The sequence below is a fragment of the Bactrocera latifrons genome, unplaced genomic scaffold (genome assembly GCF_001853355.1).
Source record: "Bactrocera latifrons isolate USDA-ARS-PBARC rearing strain unplaced genomic scaffold, ASM185335v1 scaffold_268, whole genome shotgun sequence".
Taxonomy (NCBI): domain Eukaryota; kingdom Metazoa; phylum Arthropoda; class Insecta; order Diptera; family Tephritidae; genus Bactrocera; species Bactrocera latifrons.
The window spans coordinates 250,038-273,638 of NW_017536274.1; the positions used below are offsets into that span (position 1 = coordinate 250,038).

Here is a 23,601-nt window from a genome sequence, read left to right on the forward strand (position 1 = left end):
AAAATTGTTGAAAGAAGGGTGTTTGTTACCCGAGGAAATCCATGTAACCCATTAATGATTTACGAACCCTCGAGTATTCACTTATATACATAAGTATGAACGAGTAAGCCGACCGTCGAGGTTCAAATCACTTAAAATAGTAGAGATCTAGATTAAAGAATTTTTTGTGAAGTCCAATCCGAAGTTTAACTCATCTTTACGCGCGATTTCTTCAAGTAGACAGATTTGAGGTTTCCTCTCGTTTTTGGGGAATATGTGTTAATATACATACATACCACATATGTACATACAYATGTGTTTAAAGGAGGAATGCGCTCAGACAATTAACAAAGTGTAAGCGCTGATACATGGTCTGAATACTTATTATTCGATGTATGTACATTGAACTACTTAAAAACATAGATGTTATTATTTGTATGCATATTCATATTATAAATATTATATCTACGTTAACTTTCTATAGAAAATTATTAACTTACTCTTTTTTCTTACTATTGTATTGTATCGAATATCTTTATAAATCGCAAACTTGTAAATGTCTGCGATCAATTTTGTTGCGTATATACATATGTATGCATATAGGACACAAACATTTCGATTCATACAGATGTTTATATGTGTGCGCTCACGCATATACATATATGTATGTAAACAAAACACAGATTAAAGATCACAGCTTTTCTGTGCCTGGTTGTATATACATACTATATTTCAGATTCGGTCTTGGACACCTCCCCTTTTTCGTTTCCATTATAATTGATGGCAATGTAGTTGTTATTGTATTTTATTAACTGTTTCGTTATTTACTTTGGAGCAGTTAGCCACTCGCCTGCCTATTCGTTCATTTCAAGATTACAAGTCAACAACGATCGGACAAGCTCGTATTTTCATTCGCTCACACTTGAGAGCGAGAGAGTTGAACGAATCAGGTTTATTATCGTTGGCGTCGGACCTTTTCTGTTCTTTAAACACATATACATATGTATGTATGCATTTATAGGTGTTCAGCTATATAACTAAATATACTCACAAATTTTCACCTACTAAACGACCAGATTTGTCCTTTATCAAAAAAAAAAAAACAAAAACAAAAAAAAAAATACATTACATACACTAGCAATTTGGATAGAGTATGTATTTATGATCGTAGCACTCGGTTGCAATCATATTTCAATATTTATATCATATTGTATGTATATGACTGTGTGAAGATACATATACATAAATACAATACGAAACAAGTAAAGAAGGGCTAATTTCGGGTGCAACCGAACATATTATACAGACACATACCAGACCAGATTTAATATATTTTTCCTAATACCACATACTATAATCTGTCGCATACTAAAAAACAATCGTATAGAGTAAAGTCAACCGGATATTCAAAGATACATTGTTTTGAGTAAAAGGCGCTAGCTCATTTTCATCTCATATTGGCCGATATATGTGGTAGAAAGTCACCTGGTAGTTCGAAAATCTTTATATCAGGAATATGGGGCTCAAGGTCAATACCTGATTGGAGCCATTTTAAACATGCAGACATACCATTGTTGGAGAAGTACTATCCCCGAATTACAATTATAGGTTTCACACATTGATCTATATTTTCAATCAAAATTCAACAGTAGGTAATGGGATCCAAATATTCGGTACCTAGGGGCTTGAACAGTTTTTGATCATATGGTGACATATACTAAAGGCATTGTGTACTGGAAAGTAAAAGCGTCAAGTGGACTTTAAAATTGTGCTATATGTTTATGGTTTGCCCGATTTCGCTCATTTTCACAGAGTGACATACCATTCCGGTGGCAAATTTGTGCGTCTCTAACGCCTTCACTTATGAACAGTACCGATATATGGGGAGTGCACGAGAATTACATGGGATTTCGTCCCTTTCTACACTATAGGTAGAAGTTCTTGTAGTATTATATTAGTGGTATTCTCTTGGGCCCGTGCACGGTGCACGAATTGCAGATATTTCCTCTTGGTGCACCGGCACAACAACAACACACGCAGAAAATTAATGCAAGGCTGTAAAATATGTCAGACCAAAAACATGTATATTTTTCTATTTTAGTGCCATGACAAGTAAAAAAATAATTGCAACCCCATGCTAGCTGTCATATTACTTAAATACATATTTTGGCGTTAAATTGTTGAGGAAGGTAAATTTTAAATAGATTTTATAATTTCTATTTTAATTATAAGATTTGCTAAATTTTTTTTTTTTTTTGTTTTTTGTACTAATGTTTACTCACGTTACAGCTTGCACGGACAGACAGACAGTCAACCGGATTTCAAATTTTCTCGTCACCCTGATCATTTATATATGTACAACCCTATATCTATCTCGATTAGGTTGTAAGAGTATAAACATATTTAATTTAAAACGCTGAGGGACTTTGGATTTTTTTCCTCAACCTGATGCATAGAAAATTAAATTCATACAAACTTGTGTTTCAGATAAAAGCTATTAATTCAGGTTTGGCTAAGGAAACTGCAATTCCATTTATGTAAGTTAGCGGTAAGCGCGAATCATGCAAACTGATATACTTATGTCTCAGTTATCTTCGTGAAAGATTCAGAACCGTAAGTAATACATTGGTTGTCTTTATATTTTGGGATTAGAGAACAAAAACAATTTTTAATCATCGAAAACGTTTTGAACGCGTCAACCTCTTCAGGTGACGAAAAACGGTGAACTTTTAGTTTATATTTTTTTCATATTGGAATAAAAGATCCTATGTCAGGACTATACGGTGAATGACAATGCTCAAAAATGCAGTTATTTCAGTCGTTGTTTGAGAGCTCGTGTCGTGGTGAAGTGATCTGTCTTTGGCGGCTGATTATCTTAATTCACAGTGTTTTACTGTTCTGCGTTGTCCTAGTGGTATAGTTGTGATATGTCCAGCTGTTCCAAAAAAACAGGAAACCATTTGCGTGGTTGTGCATTTTGAAACACCCATACGGTCGCCGGGAAGCAGAGGAAAAGGAAGATCTCCTCTCCGTTGGTAAGGCAAAGGGGAGAAGGACCTGGCTTCGCTTGGCATCTCCATTTGGCGCTACATTTCAAAAAGAAGAAACGACTGGCACGCTGTTGTTAACTCGGCTATAACCGTATAAGTGGTTCTAAGCCAATAAAGAAGAGAAGTAGTTAACAACTGAAAGTTTTGACACATACCATATATTGAAAGATCAAAATGAAAATACATATCTTCATAAATGATCTTCTTTTTTTTTTTAAGTACCTTAATTCGACTTGAAGGTGGTTTACATCAAGTAATGGCGCTAGAAACAGGAAAATACCAAGTTTTCCGTTTTATGTTTCATAATTAACGATCTAGTAGTTCCTAATTATTTTTAGGAATTACATATTCCGATATTTGCATTAAAAAATTCAACCCTTCGTGCTTGCTTTTAAATTTGTATCCACATAAGAACAACGATTATTTGAAAAATTACGAATTCTACAAAGGCCCTATTTTATACCCTTCCTACTTTTCTCCATTAGAGGGTTAAGATGCACTATATTCGTACATGCACATAGGTAAATGCAGAATATCAGTATCTTCATTTGCAATATCTTACAACTCGAAATCGACGAGTATAACTTGTATTAACTCCAGTAGATAAAACAAATCTTACGGTTTAGTATTAATATCAATTTTTGAGATCATTGAACCTTTTGTGGTTTTCTGTCACACCGATCTATCCAAACCGTGTATCGTAATGCTTTTTGCAGTTTACAATTACTCTGACTCTGGTTGCAAACGGACAGTATTGTGGTTAACCAAAAGCCGTTCATAAATCATAAACGTGTCTTACGATTTGTACGGTCTAAGAAATTGTATGTAATGCAATATAAATAAGTTATATTTCATTGGGAATAGAGTACATTGTATCAATGCATTGGAGCACCATATAAACTGCTCAACATTTAATATGTTTGTTACGTATGCTTGTTAGATACTGTCTACATTATAAGCTTTTCATTTTTTAAATTTATTGGGAGATAGAACTATGCAAAATTATTTAAAGGTTTTGTGATTTTACCATCCTTCATTAAAAATAATACTGCTTATAAATTTAAATTACAACATACTTACATATGTACATATCCATTTTAAGATCCGCATCAAAGCAGGAATTAACTAATCGAAAAATTACAATAAACAAGTAGAGAAGGGTGCAATTTGCCAGAACCAAAGCCGGAACAATATCTACAGGTGTTGCAAAACTTTATAGTCGGCTTTACCCCTAAAAACCCCTGGGCTGGCAAAATTTTATATTAAAAAGTGTAGTTGCAGGTAGTACTGATTTTGCCTATTTTTGCAAATAATAATATGCTCCCTGTCTTTCATTAAATTTTATTCGTTTATATTAGACGAATCTTCGGTGAATTGTATAATTCGCGTGTTTTTCTGTAAGTTGGGAGCACTAGAGCGCAAGCGCCCGTACTTAGGTCATTATTAAGCCTATTGTATCAGCAAATTCGTAGAATTAATTCATTGATCAAGATGACCCAAAGCAAGGGAAATAGGATGCCTCCTTACAGGCTATCACAATTTATCCTACAAGTGATTTTTATACCTTCCCCAATTTATATAGCTTGTCCAATGCTAAAAAAGTGACTTAACTACGTCAGAAAATTCAGATTAATGTCAAATGAAGAAATAGTCGAGTTGACCTCCTACCACCGACTGAGTGTGTATTCTAAACTGACCATTTCTTGGGTAATGATTTGCAGGTTGGAAATGTCTAGCATGCGACCCTGGGAAATGAATATGTAATAATATTTTTTAAAGAATCCACCATGTTACGTGCCTTCCGCCCTTGGCTGTCACGAATTGATTTCGATGATTTTTTTTTTTTTTTTTTTTTTGTAGACTTACACTGTCTACTTGACTACAGAATAAATCCCACGAGTTGCGTTTAGTTATTCTAAGTTTGTGTTCGTATTCACGAATCGCTAAGGATTATTAAAAGCTTAAAAAAAATGCGTCGAAGGTTTATTTGTTCCCTATGGCCCTACCTTTGGCTTGAATATGTTATGATTGCTTTAGCTTAATCCATTAACGCGGCATTCATAGGTAGTGGGTTCCTAGACCAAACTTACCTTCTTTTGGTTTATCGGCCTGGTTTGTGGATGCCACGCTACATCAATCTCAGTTAATCTGCGTAATTAACAATTATTTAGTTGACGCTGGGCTTCTCAGGAGTCAGACCTGAGCCAACAGCCTGAGCCTGTGGCGGGGTATACTGGTTGGGCTCCCGAGTGTTTCCTAGTAGACATGGTGGCCTAAGGCGGTTCTCCTCTTAACACCCGCTTATTCAGGACACCTGCGTTTTCGCGAGCTGGCGATGACCGGCCCTGAACTGGGCGGTGTAAAATAACAGATGAGCCCTACCGCCTACAGTATCGATGAATGATTCGAGAGTAGATCTGTCTCTAACATTACCTTCTGGGTTGATGTTACGATGGAATATATCCCACAAGGTCTAAATCATGTGATTGGGTGTCGATGAGAACATGAGTGCTGTGTCGCAATGGAGCGAAAACCGAATGCCTACCTCACAAAGTGAGGAATGGAATAGATACCGAGAGTTCAAGATTGAAGCGAGACGCATTTGCAGACAAAAGTAGAGAGAGTTGAAATGCGTGAGTACGAAGAGTTTGACAACTTCACGGACATGGGTTATTCTCGAATAACAGAGGTTATATAGTAACTGATGCCCAGAACATATTGAAAATATGAAAACCGCTTCTCTGGCCTGCTGAAGTGAAACATAAAACCAGAAGATGGTGAACCCGATTCCCCAATCGATGACGACGGAGCGGACGGTCCATTGCTCGACTATGAAGAAGTTCGAAAAGCAACTACCCGACTGAAGAACAATAAAGCGGTGGGACCGATATATTTCCCGGTCTTACGGATTTACATACATAAGTGTTCTCTGTCCAATACACAAAAATGGAGACCCCACATGTGTGAAAGATTAAAGCCCACCATAAACAAACTGATTGGACCTTATTGGAGAATAGACACACACTACCTCTTTGTTAGTTTTAGAGCTGCTTTTGACAGCACGAAAAAGAACTGCCTTTATTCCGCTATGTCTAAATTAGGTATCGCCGCAAAACTAATACGGCTGTGCAAACTGACATTGAGCAATACCAAAATATCAGCCAGGAACAAAAAGGACCTCTCCGAGCCGTTCGATACAAAACGAGAACTGCAGATTTGAACAGAGAAGGTTCAATATTTTACAAAAGTGTACTACTACAAGCTTACGCTGATGATATTGATATTATTCGCCATGATAACCGAGGCGTTAGTTCTGCTTCTTCCAGGTTAAATAAAGAAAATGTCTCTGGTAATGAACAAGTACACAAGAAAATATCTCCCGCAATCAAACGACAGTCGTCGTACTCTCGACTTCGCTTCCACGTCGCTGTTGACAGTCATAACCTCTAAGTCGCAGATAATTTATTCTCCCTTGGAACCAACATTACCACCTACAACAACGTCAGCCTCGAAATCCAACGAAGAATAACTTTTGCCAACAGGTGCATATTCGCACTGAATAGACAATTGAGAAGTAAAGTCCTCTCTCGACGAACAAAAACTAAACTTTATAAGTCACTCATTATTCCCGACCTGCTATATGGTGCAGAGACATGGACGATGACGTCTGATGAGTCGACGTAACGAGTTTTCGAGAGGAAGGTTTTGTGAAAGATTTATGGTCCTTACCGCATGGCTACGGCGAATATCGCATTCGATGGAACGATAAGCTGTGCAGGATATACAATGACATTGACATTGTTCGGCGAATTAAGAGACAGCAGCTACCGCCAGTAAAGAAGAAAAAGTGTTTAATTGATTCCGACTATGCTAAAGAGACTTGTTCCCAGCAAGTCTGGTTGATAAAGATTTAGTAATTTGCAAAATATTTGTACAAACCTCACAGTACCCTCCTCTTCAAAAAAACAAACGAACGAAATAGCGGTATCATCGTGCATTAAGGTTTCAATTTGTCGCGCCAACTAGATGATTTTGATATATACATAGTATGTAGTTGTGCAAATTAGTTTTACGTATTAAAAACAGTATACGTATACATCTGTATGTAATTGACTGTTTTCCTTGGTGGTCATATAATTTTCCACCGTTCCAAAAAACATTCTAGGAACCTCTGAGTTTTGCTTTCTGAAAACTGTCGTCTATTTTAATTATTGTTAAGATGAATAATATATAATATAATAAAATGAATAATATACTAATCTATATATATATATAATATAAAGAAGAAATTAACCAATAAGTCTGAAATCATAATATGGTTAGACAATATATTCAATATAAATAGGACACACCACTATGAGGAAAAATTTAATTTTCAAGATTTTTAAAGACTCTAGTTCCGGCGGTAACCTTCTACCGAAAGGTTATTTTATATTCATTTATTTTTTTTATTGCTGAATCTCGCATTTAACAAAAAGTTCAAAACTACTATTAAAGCCTTAATAAATATAGATATAGTATAAATTTGGAAGCTTTTTCATTTCACGATAAAATATTCCTAAATCTCCTTTAAAATTAAATAAACAGTCGTCACATAGGATGACCCCCTTAAATAAAATTTGCATAAACATGTGAACATTTTTGATTTGATAATATTGCTACCTCAGCGATATTTATTTTAAATAATAAATGTAACAACCAAATGTTAGCTTAGACAAATCTTTTATGGAAAGTTACGTAGTTTTGTCGAATACGCCTTTGCTTAATGCGTAACCCGTGACCTGTTACGCAGAGTAATAAACCTTTTCAACAAAATCTCACGTTCTGACCAATGTATAGAGTATAACTAACCAGAATTCACTTATAGATATTAAGGCTGTTTTGGAATATACAAGTATCATACTCAAACGGATATAAACAGTTTAAAATGAAACGAAACAACGAAGTCGTTCGAATTCGGTATAAGATTTCTAAAATTTTGTAAGCAATTGCCGACATATAAGAGTATAAATTTCAGTTCGATAGCTTTACTAATACTATTCCGTGCCGCGTCAGCTCAAATGTCTATACCTATTTGTTTTATATTATATTGATACATTATTATTAGGTATCAAGTTAAAGTAGGAGAATATATTTATGTTTCACTTCCAAAGTATATATTATATAAAATATGTGGGACAATTATTTTTGTATTCTTGAATTATTATCAAAATATTATTTAAACTATGTACACACATTTGGGGGTTCGACCAGACAATTATTGAATCTAGAATTTTTTCTTTGAAAATTAATCCAAAACCATGCATGTACGTACATACATATAGACGGATACACATACGTGTTTACAAAAGATATGTTTATATAGCAGTGATCCACATTGGCAACTTTAATATTTTACATTCTTATGGTATAATGCGCGCTCACGCATTAATTGAATTGTTTTGCGGGCACCTTGCAAAATCTAAAACTCGAAAGGCTATAAATGTTCTCACGGCTAGACAACTGCATTTCCCCATTGAGAGATTGACAGCTGGATTTCGCATGACAAAGATTGACTGTACACACACATATATTTTATTGTTGTGAAGTTGTAACTGACGGATATCTAAACAAAAGCAAGTAATCATGTGCATGCAGTTGTATGCCATATGCAGTTGAAAATTAGCTCAAATTCATAACTTAGGTGAGCACATTTAATCGAGGTTACTCATTTCTTTACTTTACAATTAATAACATAATATTATTTTATTGTTTATATGGTAAATATAGGGTGTCCCAATATTGAACGATATTCCATCCCCTTGATGGGTTTCTTGGTCCATGAAGACTATTTACCCGATGTGTTATTCCATAAATAATTACAAATATAATAATAATAATATCGAAACACTAAAAATTGTGATTTCTATTTATTTTTTTAGGACACCCTTTATATTAAATTCGAAATTTTTTCAGGGGCAGATGTAGGTATATTTTGTATATATGCTTTTCTAGCTACATAAAATGTGATAAAAATCGTTTTAAGAGTTAAAATTTATTCATTGCTTAATTATAACAAACATATCGATTTTCGCACAAATGAGCCTTACGATGAACATGATTTTCTGTAAAATAAAATATGTACAAACTAGAAATCTGTAGATAATTGACAAAACTATTAGTGGAAATTCTTATATCAGGTTTTAAATTTTGCCGCCCCCAGAACCTGCCGACTTCTGCGTGGGCTTCGAGAACACCTAGAGTAAATTCAGCACTAAATTTGTTACCGCAATTTTTCTTTTGACTAACCGTTCAAACTTATTTTTGTTTTGATTTCGCAGTTACATATACATATGATATAAATGAATTAAACTCCTTATAGGCGGAACAAATGCCAAAAATTACTTTCAATTTTAATATTTACCGTAAGGGTGTATACACATGTATTATGGAAATACTAAATATAAAAAATATTGTTTATAAGTCAGTGGTGGAGTTATCGCCACTTTTAGTAACTCTATGGTAAAATGCAGTTTGAATGAAAATACAGTCACACACTTTTGAATTTAATTACATTTGGGGATGATATCTTCTATGAGAAAAACGTTTAAGACTTTGTTCAAATTTTAAAATTCTTGATATATTCTTCAAATATACATATGTATATCATCATCCTCAAAGTAATCCCCTTTGGGCCATAATTGACTTGTGCCAACGTTTTTTCCAATCCTCGAAACAGTTGTTAAAGTAAATTTCCGGAATCATGTTTAATGTCTTCAATTGATTCAAAGCTATTCCCCGAAGCGGTCGTTTAAGTTTTCTGAATAGCCAAAAGTCACACTGGCCTAATTCTGGCGAATACGGTGATTGCGGCACGATATTGGATTGAAATTTTGGCGAAAATTTTGCTGCACAAACCATACCATGTCAACCCATAATTCCGACCTATTTTTACGAATACCTTCTCGCGCAAACGTGCTTTTGCTCAAGAATGTACTATTTTGTATCACATTTCGAATAAGTAATATACTATATATGCATACTCTAATAGTATATTTCTTATTCGAAATGTGACAATTGTGATCTCATAAGATACCAATATATGTATGTACAAGAGATGTCTGGTGACGGTATCGAAAAAAGTTAATCTGTTGTCTAGTTTGGCTTCTAGCTCATTTAATTTGTAAATAAGTTTATTATTACTAGTTGATTTTACTGCACGGAACGGCCATTCATATATTACGAATCGTATCTTGAACGTCCTCAGGTGGATGAATGTCCCAGAATGTGCAGGAAATTTGAAATTGCACATTTATATTTGTTAATGTTTAACGTAAAACTTGATCTTCTATTTCATAAATACGCCGGGCCTAAATTATTTCACCGGAAATTGCCTAGCACCAATGAGTTAATAAGTTCAACTGCACAAATTTATTAACTCGCAATCATGCATACGTAAAATATACGTATATACATATGTATAGTATATGTAGTATACATATGTAAGTATTTAAGTTCACATATTCAATTATTGCTAGTCAAACTCTATAAGACATACGTACATATGGATTTACACTAGCGACTGCTACACACTAAATAACCTTTACTTCCAACTTTTCAATGAACGCATTTACACACACATACTTTATACATACACATTTATGTGAGTGCTGAGTGTGTATAAGCAAATTATTGCACATTGAACGATTGAATGGATGCATGTAAGGATGCATGTCGAAAGCTACTGTGCATTACACATATGCATGTGCATGTAACGTTTTATATTTATAACGTTGTGTATATGCATTTTTTTTTTTGTTTTTGTTTTTTGTTTGTTACATTCCCATTAGGCTTGTACTTTACAGTTTCTCCTCTTGTAACGACGTTGCGGTTTCTGTTGGCTTTTGATTCTTATTTCTGTTTTTTTCAATCAAACCGTCTCGCCAAGTATCTTGAACTGTTGTCTGGCGCTACAAGTTTCGGGCCGTTTCTTTTAGACACGACAATCGAGTTGGTCAGAGCCAAGCACAACACCTACTAGCCCTTGGTGCTGCTGTGTTGGCCAACCTGCTTACCTGTTTGAGGCATTTCTATCTGCACTTTAATGCAATCGCGATTTTATAATATGAGAAAGTTCTCACTATTGTTTGCTGTGCTGTTAGCAAGAAGCTGCCCGCGGCGTCATCACCCGTGAAAAGCAATGGCTCGCATTTGTGCTCCAAATGCACTTAGCTGATGAGCCAATATCTAACACAATTGCACCGAGAAACTCTTGCGAATTGTGTGGACACCAGTGGTCGTGATGACCTGATCCCGTCGTTTTTCGTACAATGTCATGTACAGATCTGCACTTGAAGCTGCATCTATTCTGCGCTCGCAACTATTCCCGGTCCCATTTCAATCGTTTCTGTCCCACTTTAACTAAGCTGTTACTTCACTACCTCCATATGTTCGTTTATGTGTGTGAATGTATAGGTATTTTGTGTAATTTTTCGCGTTACAGAACATGCGAATAAGACTTTCTAAGTATAATAGTTCGGCATTGGTGGTGTGAAACTAGCACTATGTATTATTGTACTTAGTATTTATTGTTACGGGTGTGAATTCACGATACACCTGGCGATTTATATTCAGTTAATGAAATGAGTGTTGCCGTTAACTTAAATACTTAAGAAGTTCCGCTACCTAACAGTGCGAACTTTTTTCACATTTCTTTTGATCATACCTACGTACATATGAAGAAAATTTACTTTAAGAGAGCTCATTATTTTATGGACTATTAGAATATAATATAGGGACACACCAATCTAAAATAAATAGCATATTCTATTAAGAAAAAAATATTATGACGCAATTTTAAAGTTTAGTGGTGTTTAGCAGATTTAAATTTCAAAAAATATCTTGTCTTTCAAGCCTGGCTATTTCCGCATGAATGCCGATCACGCGAATTGTTAAGCAATTGTTATTATTATAGCTATTGATACAAACCGTAAATATTATATTTAACATTTGACATAGTTGTGTATACTATAGTATTAACTAAAGACGAGAGTCAGTTCGATTAATATTGAAAAAGTTCTCCGCTTTTCACAGTTATCATTTTTTAATTTTTGACGATGAATCTAGGTAGCAAGGCAAGTGCATATATTTCAAACAATACCTATGTATGTGTTCTAAAACTTTATTTATAAATAGAATGCCTTGGTTCCTGAATGTAGGCAAGATCCACACTGGATATCCTCCATATTCATAATTATAACATACACACTTACGAATGTGTGTGAATATTTAAGACCACATGTGAATGTTGGATCCATGCCCTACGATCAAGCAGTATTTATTGTCAAATGTACTTAGCTGTAGATAATGGTCGTGCAGTTTGAATTATATGCCAAATAAAAACTCCAATTTTAAGGAAGGTTGTTCGTAGGTGTAAAGTTACAAACTGCAGCAAGATGTGCGAGTGCACTTGGCTACTTTTGCCACTTTGCTCTAGTTACCACGCCTCATTTCGCCTTGTAGGACGATTTATATTTTGCATTGCTATAAATCTCCTGGGCACACATAAATCCGATCGCATAAAAGGACAATGGAATTTCAGTGTCATTGTTCCCATGATGGTATGCACTCACTGGAACCCATTCATACATACACTATGCCCGATGATGATGGGATGATGGGAAAATCGGACAGGTGCGTTTGCTCCCGGTCTTGAAAGTGCTGTGAACTCCTTTACTTTCACCTTTTACACACACACACTACCTACAATGCTTGTGTATGTATGGATGCATATACATATGACATTTCTGCTCATGCACTCACTCTCAATATCAATCAGTGAACAATGCAATTTCTTCTTTTTGCACATCATCCTAATCATCATGATCTTGATCCGTAGCAGCCCAACAGCATTATTATTATCAACGCTTTTATTTGTATATGTGTCTTCAAACAAGCCAAATAATGCTCCTGTATGTGCAAATCTTATACATATGTATGTATGCGTTAGTAAAAGTGAAATATTCTTCAAAAATAGAAGATTGTGATCTGTCATACACAATCGGCCAAATCTGTTCATCAATTCGCAAATGCAATTTGCTACACAGTTGAAACAAGAGGTTCATTGGTTTTACCTGATTTTGAAAAAAAAACGTTCCTTTTTTACCGATTATATACATATGCACACACATGAATATACATACATACATACATACATACATATTTATATACATAAATACTGAACATTTTTATAATTTATTTTCTATATGTGGTTTTTTGCAATGATATGTTATGATGAATTATATGATTGCCTAAACTGGAAAAATAAAGAATTTCAGCCAGTAAATTTTTACAGTTCGGGAAGAGAAATACAAAATTAAGAAAAGGTCTAAGTCTATAGTCAATATTCTACATACTTAGAGAAAACTGATAAAAAGAGGAGCGATGGCGATGTTGGGTCTATCAAATAATTAAAATTACAATTGAAGGTTTTCTTCATATATATAAACTTTAGAGGAATAAAAATTGCAGTAATTAATACTGTCAGTCCGCTCCGTTAAAACGTGATTTAACGTATGTTAATAAAATTAAAAAGGATTAAAATTATTGTTCACAAAATGTTTTTTTTTTATATTTAGTAATAACAAATCATTAAATATATATTTTAATTGGAATAAAATTTAATGCAGAAAATTGAGTAAAAGTAAACGTATGTACATATATGGTACATGTGTATCAATGTTTGTGGTTACCGACCAATATATTTTGAAACATATGGAATTTAGTAAGGTTAGTAGAAGTTTTGATATCAATAAGTAGCAAGAATTATTTGTAAGCGACTCGTACCGTATAAAATTTCAAATATATCTTCATATAAACATACGCGATACACTCATGTAGCCCCCGCACCAAAGGACCAAAGTCATGCAAGTGTTCTAGTGAAAACGGCGTTCTTAACTTAAACAAACTTCAAAGCAAGCAACGATAAGCATCGAGTTCTCACGAACTTTTATTGCGATGGACGAATGTGGCTGGTCGCTGCACTATTTCCATGCCATATTAATCTACCTACAGTACAAACCTTATTTTATGGGAATGGTTGCTTTTATTATTACCATCGCTACTGTTGCTGGTATTGTTGCAACTGCATTTCTGATGCCGTCATTATAGTATATAGTATGTAGCTATGTAACTCTAATCCCGACTTGTCCTACAGAGAAGTGAGCATCTTCACTAAAAGCAAAACTAGAATGCGCAACCGCCGATCGCCAAAAATATATACATACATATGTATGTCTATATGTATTTTTATTTATTTCTATTCGAAAACTGTAGTTCAAGCTTTTTGTGTGTGTTTATGTATGCCAACTTTAAGCTGCAGTTAGTCTAAACTTGTGGAGGCGCTGATGCAGCCGTCGCCAACTAAGTGGACATCAGCAAAGAACTGCACATGAAAAGCAGTCGACATTTAAAGCAATTAATGCCAATTTTCGATTGGGCTTCGGTGTGTTTTTATTCTTCATTGTTTCGGCCGTTTAAATCGGTTTCCGCAAATTAGTGGGAAAATCGTCTATGAACGTTTACATACATATTAAAAAAAGTATGTGTGTATTGTACTTTGCTTAGTTGTGCATTTTGTACCAATTCACAGTTTTCAGTACATACATACATATATAACCCCATGGTCAGCACAACTCATTGGTCAAATTCAACATATCGCTATCAAACGAAATATGAGAGAAAATATACTTTCAGAAATCAAACTCGTCCGTTAAAAAGACATTTGTGGCTTAAACCAGTAACCAATAATAAATAATATGAGAAGGCAATATGCCCGTCAATTTAACATTCAATTTATTTCTTTGCATTAACAGTAACATTTCTGCATTGAAATATATTTTAAAGATAATTTAAACTCTCAATTGAGTTAGTGTCCAAGAAACATTTTCAATCCATACAATATATAAGTATATGTATATACATGTGTATGTGTTGTTTTGATAAATATACCTACATACATACATATGTACATCAAGTGCACCGCGCCTTGTGCAGGCACTCATTATGTAATGCCAAAGAATATACATACAGGCATGCAACTAAGCCACCATGAAAAATATCTGCGCAATCGCCGACAATCTGCTCAGTCTGAGATGTAACAATCACGTCATGTATTCAGTATCGGGGCCCATATGGAATAGCCGACAACCTCGTGGCAAGTGACAAGCCCAACATATAACGAGGAGAAAAGATAAAAAATTAAAAACAAAACTCCTACACATCTCGTACTCACTTATCCATAAATATGTACAAATATTCCAAGCGCACCTGTATATATATGTATGTATGTGTACATACATGTGTATGAATGTTTGTACAATTGTAGTAAGTTTTGTTTTCGGACGTGAGGTGTTTTGTAATGGAAAACACTGACACGAAAAACTGACCGGATCGTGGGATTATGCGGCTGAGCGATCGCAGCTAAGGTGGCTGTGACACAAGATTGTCACCTTAAGTGGATATTCATAACAATAACTGTCACAAATTTTTGATGAGCAAATGTTTCTGTATGTATGCGTTAGTGTGATTGAATTTTGATTAATGTCCAATGGACGTGTGCATACACAGATCTAAATTATTTGTTGTTTGACCACTTTGAATATCCGAAGCAAAACATCCAATATGCAGTCGCATAATTTGCCCTATTTTTAATAAAAATATACAAAACTTTCTCAATTAAATAAGTAAATCCGTTACAAAAACACATTGTATACCCCAGAATCAACACGCAATTTTTATCTTGGTTTATACCTACATATCATACAAAAACCAGAACTTTGTTGTAAATTTTCAGTTAAAAAGCCGGGAACTCTATTCAAGCTTATGAGAAACACGCACAAATTTTCACACAAAAAAATATAAATAAAAAATTAAAAACCAAGATTTAAATCTACATATTCTAAGCGATTGAAAAAGCGCGCCAAAATAATTTAATTGAACAACTGTCGTGTTTTGGGTGGTAGAAAAAACTGTGAACACAAATCAATAGGAATTATCTGCAAAACGGGAGGTTACTTCGTCTTTTGTTAATTTGGTCTGTAGATAATGAGCAATCATGCTTTACCTTTTTTTTTTGCATTAATGCAATCACTTCGCTTTTGATAGGTGCTCTTATAATAGCAATCACGGATTCAGCACATTTTTTTTTCTCAGATGTCCTGGGAAAATCTTACCCTACCAAAAGAAAAAACCCATACTATACCAAAAACAAAAATAATCATACATTTGTGTTTTTGCTATTTTTTATATTTTCCTTCCGCCCTTCCGAGTTTTCTTCCGGGTGTCGCAAACTTACATTTATATGTGTGTATGTTAGTGCGTGTATTTCCAAGTCGTGACGGTAGCAGCTTGGTTCTAGAGCAAACACTCTCCCGATAAAAAAATTAATATGAGGACAAAAATTTGCATAAAAAATGCCGTTACAATACGCCAGCCCTTGGCTTACCTAAGGATAACGTAAGGAGGACAATAAGACTGCACAGGACACGTAATAATTTTCGTAGCTCGTCACCATCCCTCCATCCCTCTTCCTTCTTGTTATTCCTTCGCTCGTAATCATATATCCCAAAAAAAATTCCGCGCGCGCATACTCATAAAAAATCACACACAAAACTCTACAACCAGCCGGCTTCTAAAGTCTTCCCATCATCTTTACACTCGCCTCGTGTGATGCAGTGTGAGGGGTGGAAAACCTTTTCCACACCGTAAGAATGCCCTCTCGTATTTGTAATTCTACGTGTGTTTTTCTTGAAGATGTGGTAAAAAACCGCTACGTAAAAAACATTGCTCAGCAAAACAATGCTTCATATGGTAAACAAGCAACGAATTTTTCACGAGTTTTACACATACATAAATGCTTACTTGGAGTGAAACAGTGCCAACGTACGTGGAGTGTATGTAAGTGTGTGCGTCCATTATATTCTAACCCCGACAATGCTGGATATGGAGATAGTCGGTCGTCAGCCTGCAACCGGATTTCTTATCCTTGCGCAACACTCGGCACTCGTAAGTACCCATATATGTGTGTACCCATATTGGCCATACCAACGAACCGATGCTGCTAAGTATCACAAAAATGAAAGGGATAATGAAATATGCTTTTGTTTGACGGCATTTCGTAGAGACATTAGCAGCATCTTTTTTCGCTCGTAGGTTATGTCCACCGTGAACGTAGTCTACATGCCCATGCATGATTTCCGCTTGTTCGTTATTAATTTAAAATATTAATAAAAAATCACGGACACATTTTTTACCTCAAGTTATTGGGAAGCAGATGAACAATCGGTAAGAAGGGAACCGAAAATCGTTACGCGCATGCGCGCACGGTTGGTATCATATTGCACAGTTTTTACAAGTCCATATTCACACTGAGAATCCAAAACTAGGGTGTACTCAATATAAGTTTGTGCTAAAGTACAGCAATGCCGCTAAATTAATTTAAATCTATTTTGTACATGTAGGTACATATGTATATGTATGAATGAAGGCACGAATGCACCACTCTCTATCTGCTAGATAAATGACATAAAGCTACTTGAATCTAAGAAGTATATGTATTTATATATAATATAATACATACACACATCTTCCAAGATACAGAGTTTTTATGGCGCATATCGGACGATTCAGACCTTTTATTGTTGCTTTGAAAAAGTATTTTCAGATTACTTGATGCCCAGATTAACCAAAACCGCCAAAATTTAAGAACATTTCTGGAAATACCTAGTACAAGTATATTAAATACAATTACAATAAACTATTCAATTCATTCAAAATATTATATATGTACATACATGTATGTATATGACAAAAATGTTATTGCCCCTATAATATTCCAAGGGATTGTATTTGAGGTTAATTTTGAATCTCGAACATGGTAACAAAATATTCCTTCATCTTCGATATTTGTATAACGGACATCTTATTATAGACTAAATATGCGTATACTTATTGCATAAGTATGTGCATACATGTATATGTGTGTGTATATATTATCCAATATTAACAATTACAATTTATAAGCTGCACATTCAATGATCAAAACTTTAATGACTTGAAGGAGGACACATATGAATGCGCTTATGTATAAATATCCTTACATACATACATCCATATATATATAATATACTATATATACTAAATATATACATATATATGTATGTGCTACCGCTTCATCGAACGCAGCGATCTTTTTCAAAAATAAGCTTGACTTTTATAAAGAGTTTCTCCGACATCCTTAAGAATTGTCAGTGTCGATATAGAATACTTTTGAGCTGAACTTCTGACCACTCTTCGCTCATCAACCCTTAATTCGTAGATATGACCACAGTACACACATGTAGACTATTCAGGATCGTATCACAGAAAAGAGATAGCCAGACTCACTCACCCCAACAGCATTCTTATTTGGGCTAGGACGTTTTTTATTCACTTTTTGTACAATACTCACCCTGATGGAAATGCACAGAAATCCCTGTGTGACCGTCAGCATTACTCTCAACTAGGTAAGCATCTGGGGGACTCTGCGAGAGTGGACATAGTCACTTACAATCAGTTCACTTGAAGATTCTGCGGAATCAACATGCTCGCGACTTTGCACAACTAATATAATAACTTTGATACAGTTTTCAAATCGGATCGCATAGTGAGCTTTATAAATTTTGACATTGACTTCAATATAAATTCCTACATTGAAAAAGTTGTGAAAATAATAAATTTCCAAAATACTATTTGTGAAAGCCGCATAGTTTTGAATTTTCGTGCAAAAATAGTGCTTTTTCATTTGAGAAAACAACGAATAGAAATGTGAAACCTTCAAAATTGCAAGGACAATAATAATGAAGAAAGATCAAATAATTCAAGAAGAAAAGATGCTGTCAGTTAGTGAAGATCACGGATTTCGTTCGATGAGTCGTAAGTTCCGTGAAAACTCTCTTAAAGATTACTTATAGAGTGATTTTGTGACAATAGTGGCATAATAAGTATCAAAAATGTTTGTGGATATAACATACATTTTTAACAAATGTGTAAACCTGAAAATATTCTATTTCAGGATATAAGCTTAATTAAAACAACTATGCAAAATAATATCGTACTTGCGTTCGTTTTTTTTTTTAACAAGTGATGTATAACCAACGGTACACCATACACTAAATAAACTAGTTATAAACTACTATACAAGTTATAGGAGCTAAGACTAAACTAATTAAAGTAACGGCTTTCTTTTCATTTATATCATACAAAATGATAACTGTTAGGTCTTATTTATAAATCATTATGGATTATGAAGTTGAACCACTGATCTGTTAAAATGACTCCATAAAAAAACCTTCTATACTACATTGAAGAACACTATATTTACATAGTATATTTTTTAGTATAATTGGAACTTAAACAGGAACTTCTAGTTGTAAACTAATAAATTGTCTGTCTAGTTTGATGGTACACTGCAGGGATTTCACATAAAGAATCTGAGTATAAATTCAAAAGTATTTGAGTTGATTGTGTTTAAGTTAAAATACTTTGTATGGAATTTGTAAAAACTAATTAGTATGTGTATATATTTTAAACCACAATTATGTAGAGATAGCAAACAGTTAATCAGCTAATTGTTTTTCATTGCCAAAGATGGCCCCACATAACCGGCATAAATACAGATCACAACACCAGCGCAGCACATATGTATGTATGKACTTTTTTGACTTGCTTGTACATCGCATATGTATGTATGCATGTATCACCCCTCCAATATTACTTAAGAGTTCTTTAGTTCTAATGATAAATCTATTTACATATTTGGTATGTTGTTTTTTTTTTTTACTTAAGTTTACCTTGGGCCGAAAAGTTTTTTTGGTCCTGTGCTGGTTTCGTTTGTATGTAGGAATGTGTTTGGGTTTTTTTTCATTTTCAATAATGTTATGTGCTACAAAATGGACTGTTTGCACGTATGTATGTATTGTACGTAGTATGTAAATATGTAGACAGACATTCGGAGAACGACACATATCCGGGTGTATGCACAAACGTACTACATACTTGCGTACTTTTATGCTTGCCACGTAAACACCTCATGCGGGTGTTATCAGTCTGCTTTCACTAGCTCCACGCCAATAAACAAGCAAAGGTGTTTTGCTGCTCCACCTGGCGACGTTCGCGGCCTGGCTCGTTGTCGCTACTAAAACCATCCCCCTGTCTGCGCCCTATCTGCGAACATTGTTGTTCCTGCTTTTGTTATAACTGTGGCGCTGATAAGAACAGTGCAGTGTTGTGACTGCGGCCTTTACACACCAAAATAAATACTACGCGACGACGGAGGGGCTTTAGGTGTCCCTACCATTTATTGTTGTTGTGGTTCTTCTTCTTTCCTTCTCTATTTACACATGCAGTTTTGCTTATTTCCACATACCATTATATGAATTTACGTAGCTAAATGTTTCCAAATGTACACATGTACGTACGAGTATGTAAATCTACATATATGCATGTTAATTGTTGTGGGTGTACTTTTTGTTTGTACTATTTTTTATAATGTTAACGCGGGCAACAGTTTTTCGACCGTTTCACCGAACCACACAAATAAATGGAGTATACACATAGTATGTGCATACATACATATATATTTCTATAAAAGACCACAAAATAGTAAGTTTTTAAGTACACAATCGCAAATGAGTGCGCACATGTTATGCTGTCTCTTATACACATCTAGATGTGTATAAGAGACAGCATAGTATGTGCATACATACATATATATTTCTATAAAAGACCACAAAATAGTAAGTTTTTAAGTACACAATCGCAAATGAGTGCGCACATGTTATGTGTCTAAGAATATTTAAATGTGTGTGTGGATGTCCGCATAATGATGATTGCATACGGTTGACACGACTTGCGGCCACCGATGCGATAAGTGTGAGCAGAACTGGGCCCATAACGCCCTCAACATTTATCGTTATTCATACTTAATTTATTTAACATTTTTCCATGAAATGTTGGATATGTTTGAGGTGGTGATAAAACAAAAAACACACACCTATGTATATACATACATACCTAGTATCGTTAAATGCACGAATAAAACTGTATTGCCCGTTTCGGCAAATATTTGCACAGCATTTTTACTTTTCGGGTAGACGAATAATCCAAATATTATACAATGTACTTATTTGTTGCGCACATGCTTAAATCGTTTGTATATACATATAAGTATATAAATATATACGTATATTTATTTATCTGCATCAAGAGAGTATGATCACATATGTAATAAAATAAGAATCGAGAACTAAACAAAGAGTTAGAGAGGTTTCTACAAAACTGCTTTAAGAATTTGTAGATTGAATTAAAACCTAAAAGAATCGTTAATAATCATTTTGAGATTTCTTAGCATATTGCCACAAAGATACATATGTACATACGAGAAAGGCTTACTGACTAATGAAGTTGCATTGTAAAAGGATTTTTCAAAATATTATTAAATTTATTGATCAAAAAATTTATTCATATATTATGGTATCTTTTAATTGTATTCTGAGACTTTTTTATTAGTATTTATTTGGAAAGAACTTTACCACTATATCTCTAAACTGGATCCTCTCAAATGAAAAACCAAATAGATTTCGTTAAAAGTAATGTATGTAGTTAATGTAATAAAGCTAGTAATTGTTCGAACTAATAAGCAAAATATTTTTGACAAAATGACGGTTCCTGAAAAAAAAAAATAATTTTTACCAAAACTAGGCTTTAAATTGTTTATACAAAAAAAATTAATCGATGGGAAAAAGTCTTCGATTAATTACTAAGAAATATATTTAAGAAGCTCGTGTTAGGATTTGAGACTTATTTAATCCTCTTCGAGTAATGTTAGTCACCAATTTTGAAAACACAATTTTGAGAAAAACGCGTTTAAATTTCGGTCCAACTTCGAAAATATTCACCGTAACGATATGAAATATGCTGTTTCTATTCTTAAATACATGTACATTATGAAAAATAAAAACTGAGTTTTTAATAACACCCGACGTTCTATAGATAATAAAAAAGTATTCATATACATTTATACGTATTTGTATGTATGTATATCTCCTAAAAAATTTTCGAAAAATGGCTATTTTCGATTTTTGTTATAAATTTCTACTATATAAATTTTTTCATAAAACACATCTTACACTCTAGGGTACATGGTGACAAGTTATATTATATATTTAATATATATGTATATGATATATTGTAGTCAAATAGAATCAATCGATTATATCCTATCGAAAATCACAAAACTTAATTTAGTATTCGTTTCTCCAAAACTTTTACATTTGGTGAAATTGCTTTAAGACGCCAAAAATGTAATCCTCTCACCAATTCTTTGCATTTATCAGATGTCCAATTGTCAGATGTAACAATACAAATGCATATTATTCAGAAATATTGGAATAAATTATGAGTTTTAGTAGCTTGATTTCTAGAACTCCCCCTGCATACTTAAATACATGCACATAATATATGCATACATACATATGTACATATATGTCACATTAGTTTTGTTTGGTGTATGCATGGGTAATAAAGCACAGAAACTACTTTGCATTCAGTATGTATGTATGTATGTATGTAAGTATGCGTGTATATCTCGGAAAAGGATCTTTCGTAACTAAATAGATGCTGGTCCAACCCTATAATATTTGGCTAATTACATACATATATATTTACATAAATGATCTATAAAATCTTTACAAAACTCGCAGTTCAATTTGAAATATGTATGTATCAGAAATAAAGTTACAGTCTACAGTTACACATGTCTCAAATCTGGTACACAATTATATAGTTCCCCAATTAAAATTCTATTCTCGATCCGCCCCTGGTGTCAATACCATACAATAAATTTGATCCTTTATGTTTTATTTGGATCAAAAATAAGGATTTAATATAAAATTAATCATTATCGGGGAAGAAGCTCGTAATGATTAGTAGTTTATTAAAAAAAAAAACTTATATGGATTACGGTCCCCGGTTTAAACGCCGTATTTGTGAGCGATATCCAAATCAATATTGCTTGTAGATCATCAAAAAATTCGAAATTGAATATATTATTGTTTACGATTCACTACTTCAAATTCTGCGCTCAAATATAAGCCAGTTTTAACCAATATTACAATTTTTGTTCACTCTTGTTCCATTTTATTGCGTCTTTCATTCATGCCACTGTAAATTTTCGAAAATGTTGTTACGTTATTTTACATTTTAGGTGGCGATATGTAGATACTTACAAATACATACAAGCATTTAGTTTACTGAGCATGTATGTATGTATATCGTTTATACAAACATACTATTACATTCTGACATCCTTTTTCAAACAAAGAAGTTGGTCTGGCCTGACCAAAACGAAAATAATCTCATCAAAGTGAAGGTATTATGAGATGATTTTTGCAATATATGAATGCCAATAAAAGGATATCCATATACCCTCTAAATGGAAAAATCCCCATTTATTGTATTAGACCACTCATCAAATGATGCGTCAAAAGCTATAAGT

The 23,601-nt window shown here is 34.0% G+C and overlaps 1 protein-coding gene across 3 annotated transcripts in view; it reads left to right on the top strand.

Annotated features, from left to right (window-relative positions):
• LOC108969856 (B-cell lymphoma/leukemia 11A) overlaps nucleotides 1–23,601 on the top strand; it is a 51,464-nt gene that overhangs the window by 15,417 nt on the left and 12,446 nt on the right. Inside the window, exon 1 of one of the 3 annotated variants that reach the window (XM_018934838.1) lies at nucleotides 18,644–18,980. The exons of the other annotated variants lie outside the window; for them this stretch is intronic. Coding sequence (XP_018790383.1) covers nucleotides 18,905–18,980 — 76 coding nt within the window. The 5' untranslated portion in view covers nucleotides 18,644–18,904. Of the gene's footprint in view, nucleotides 1–18,643; nucleotides 18,981–23,601 lie in introns of those variants that run through there. 3 annotated transcript variants of the gene reach the window in all.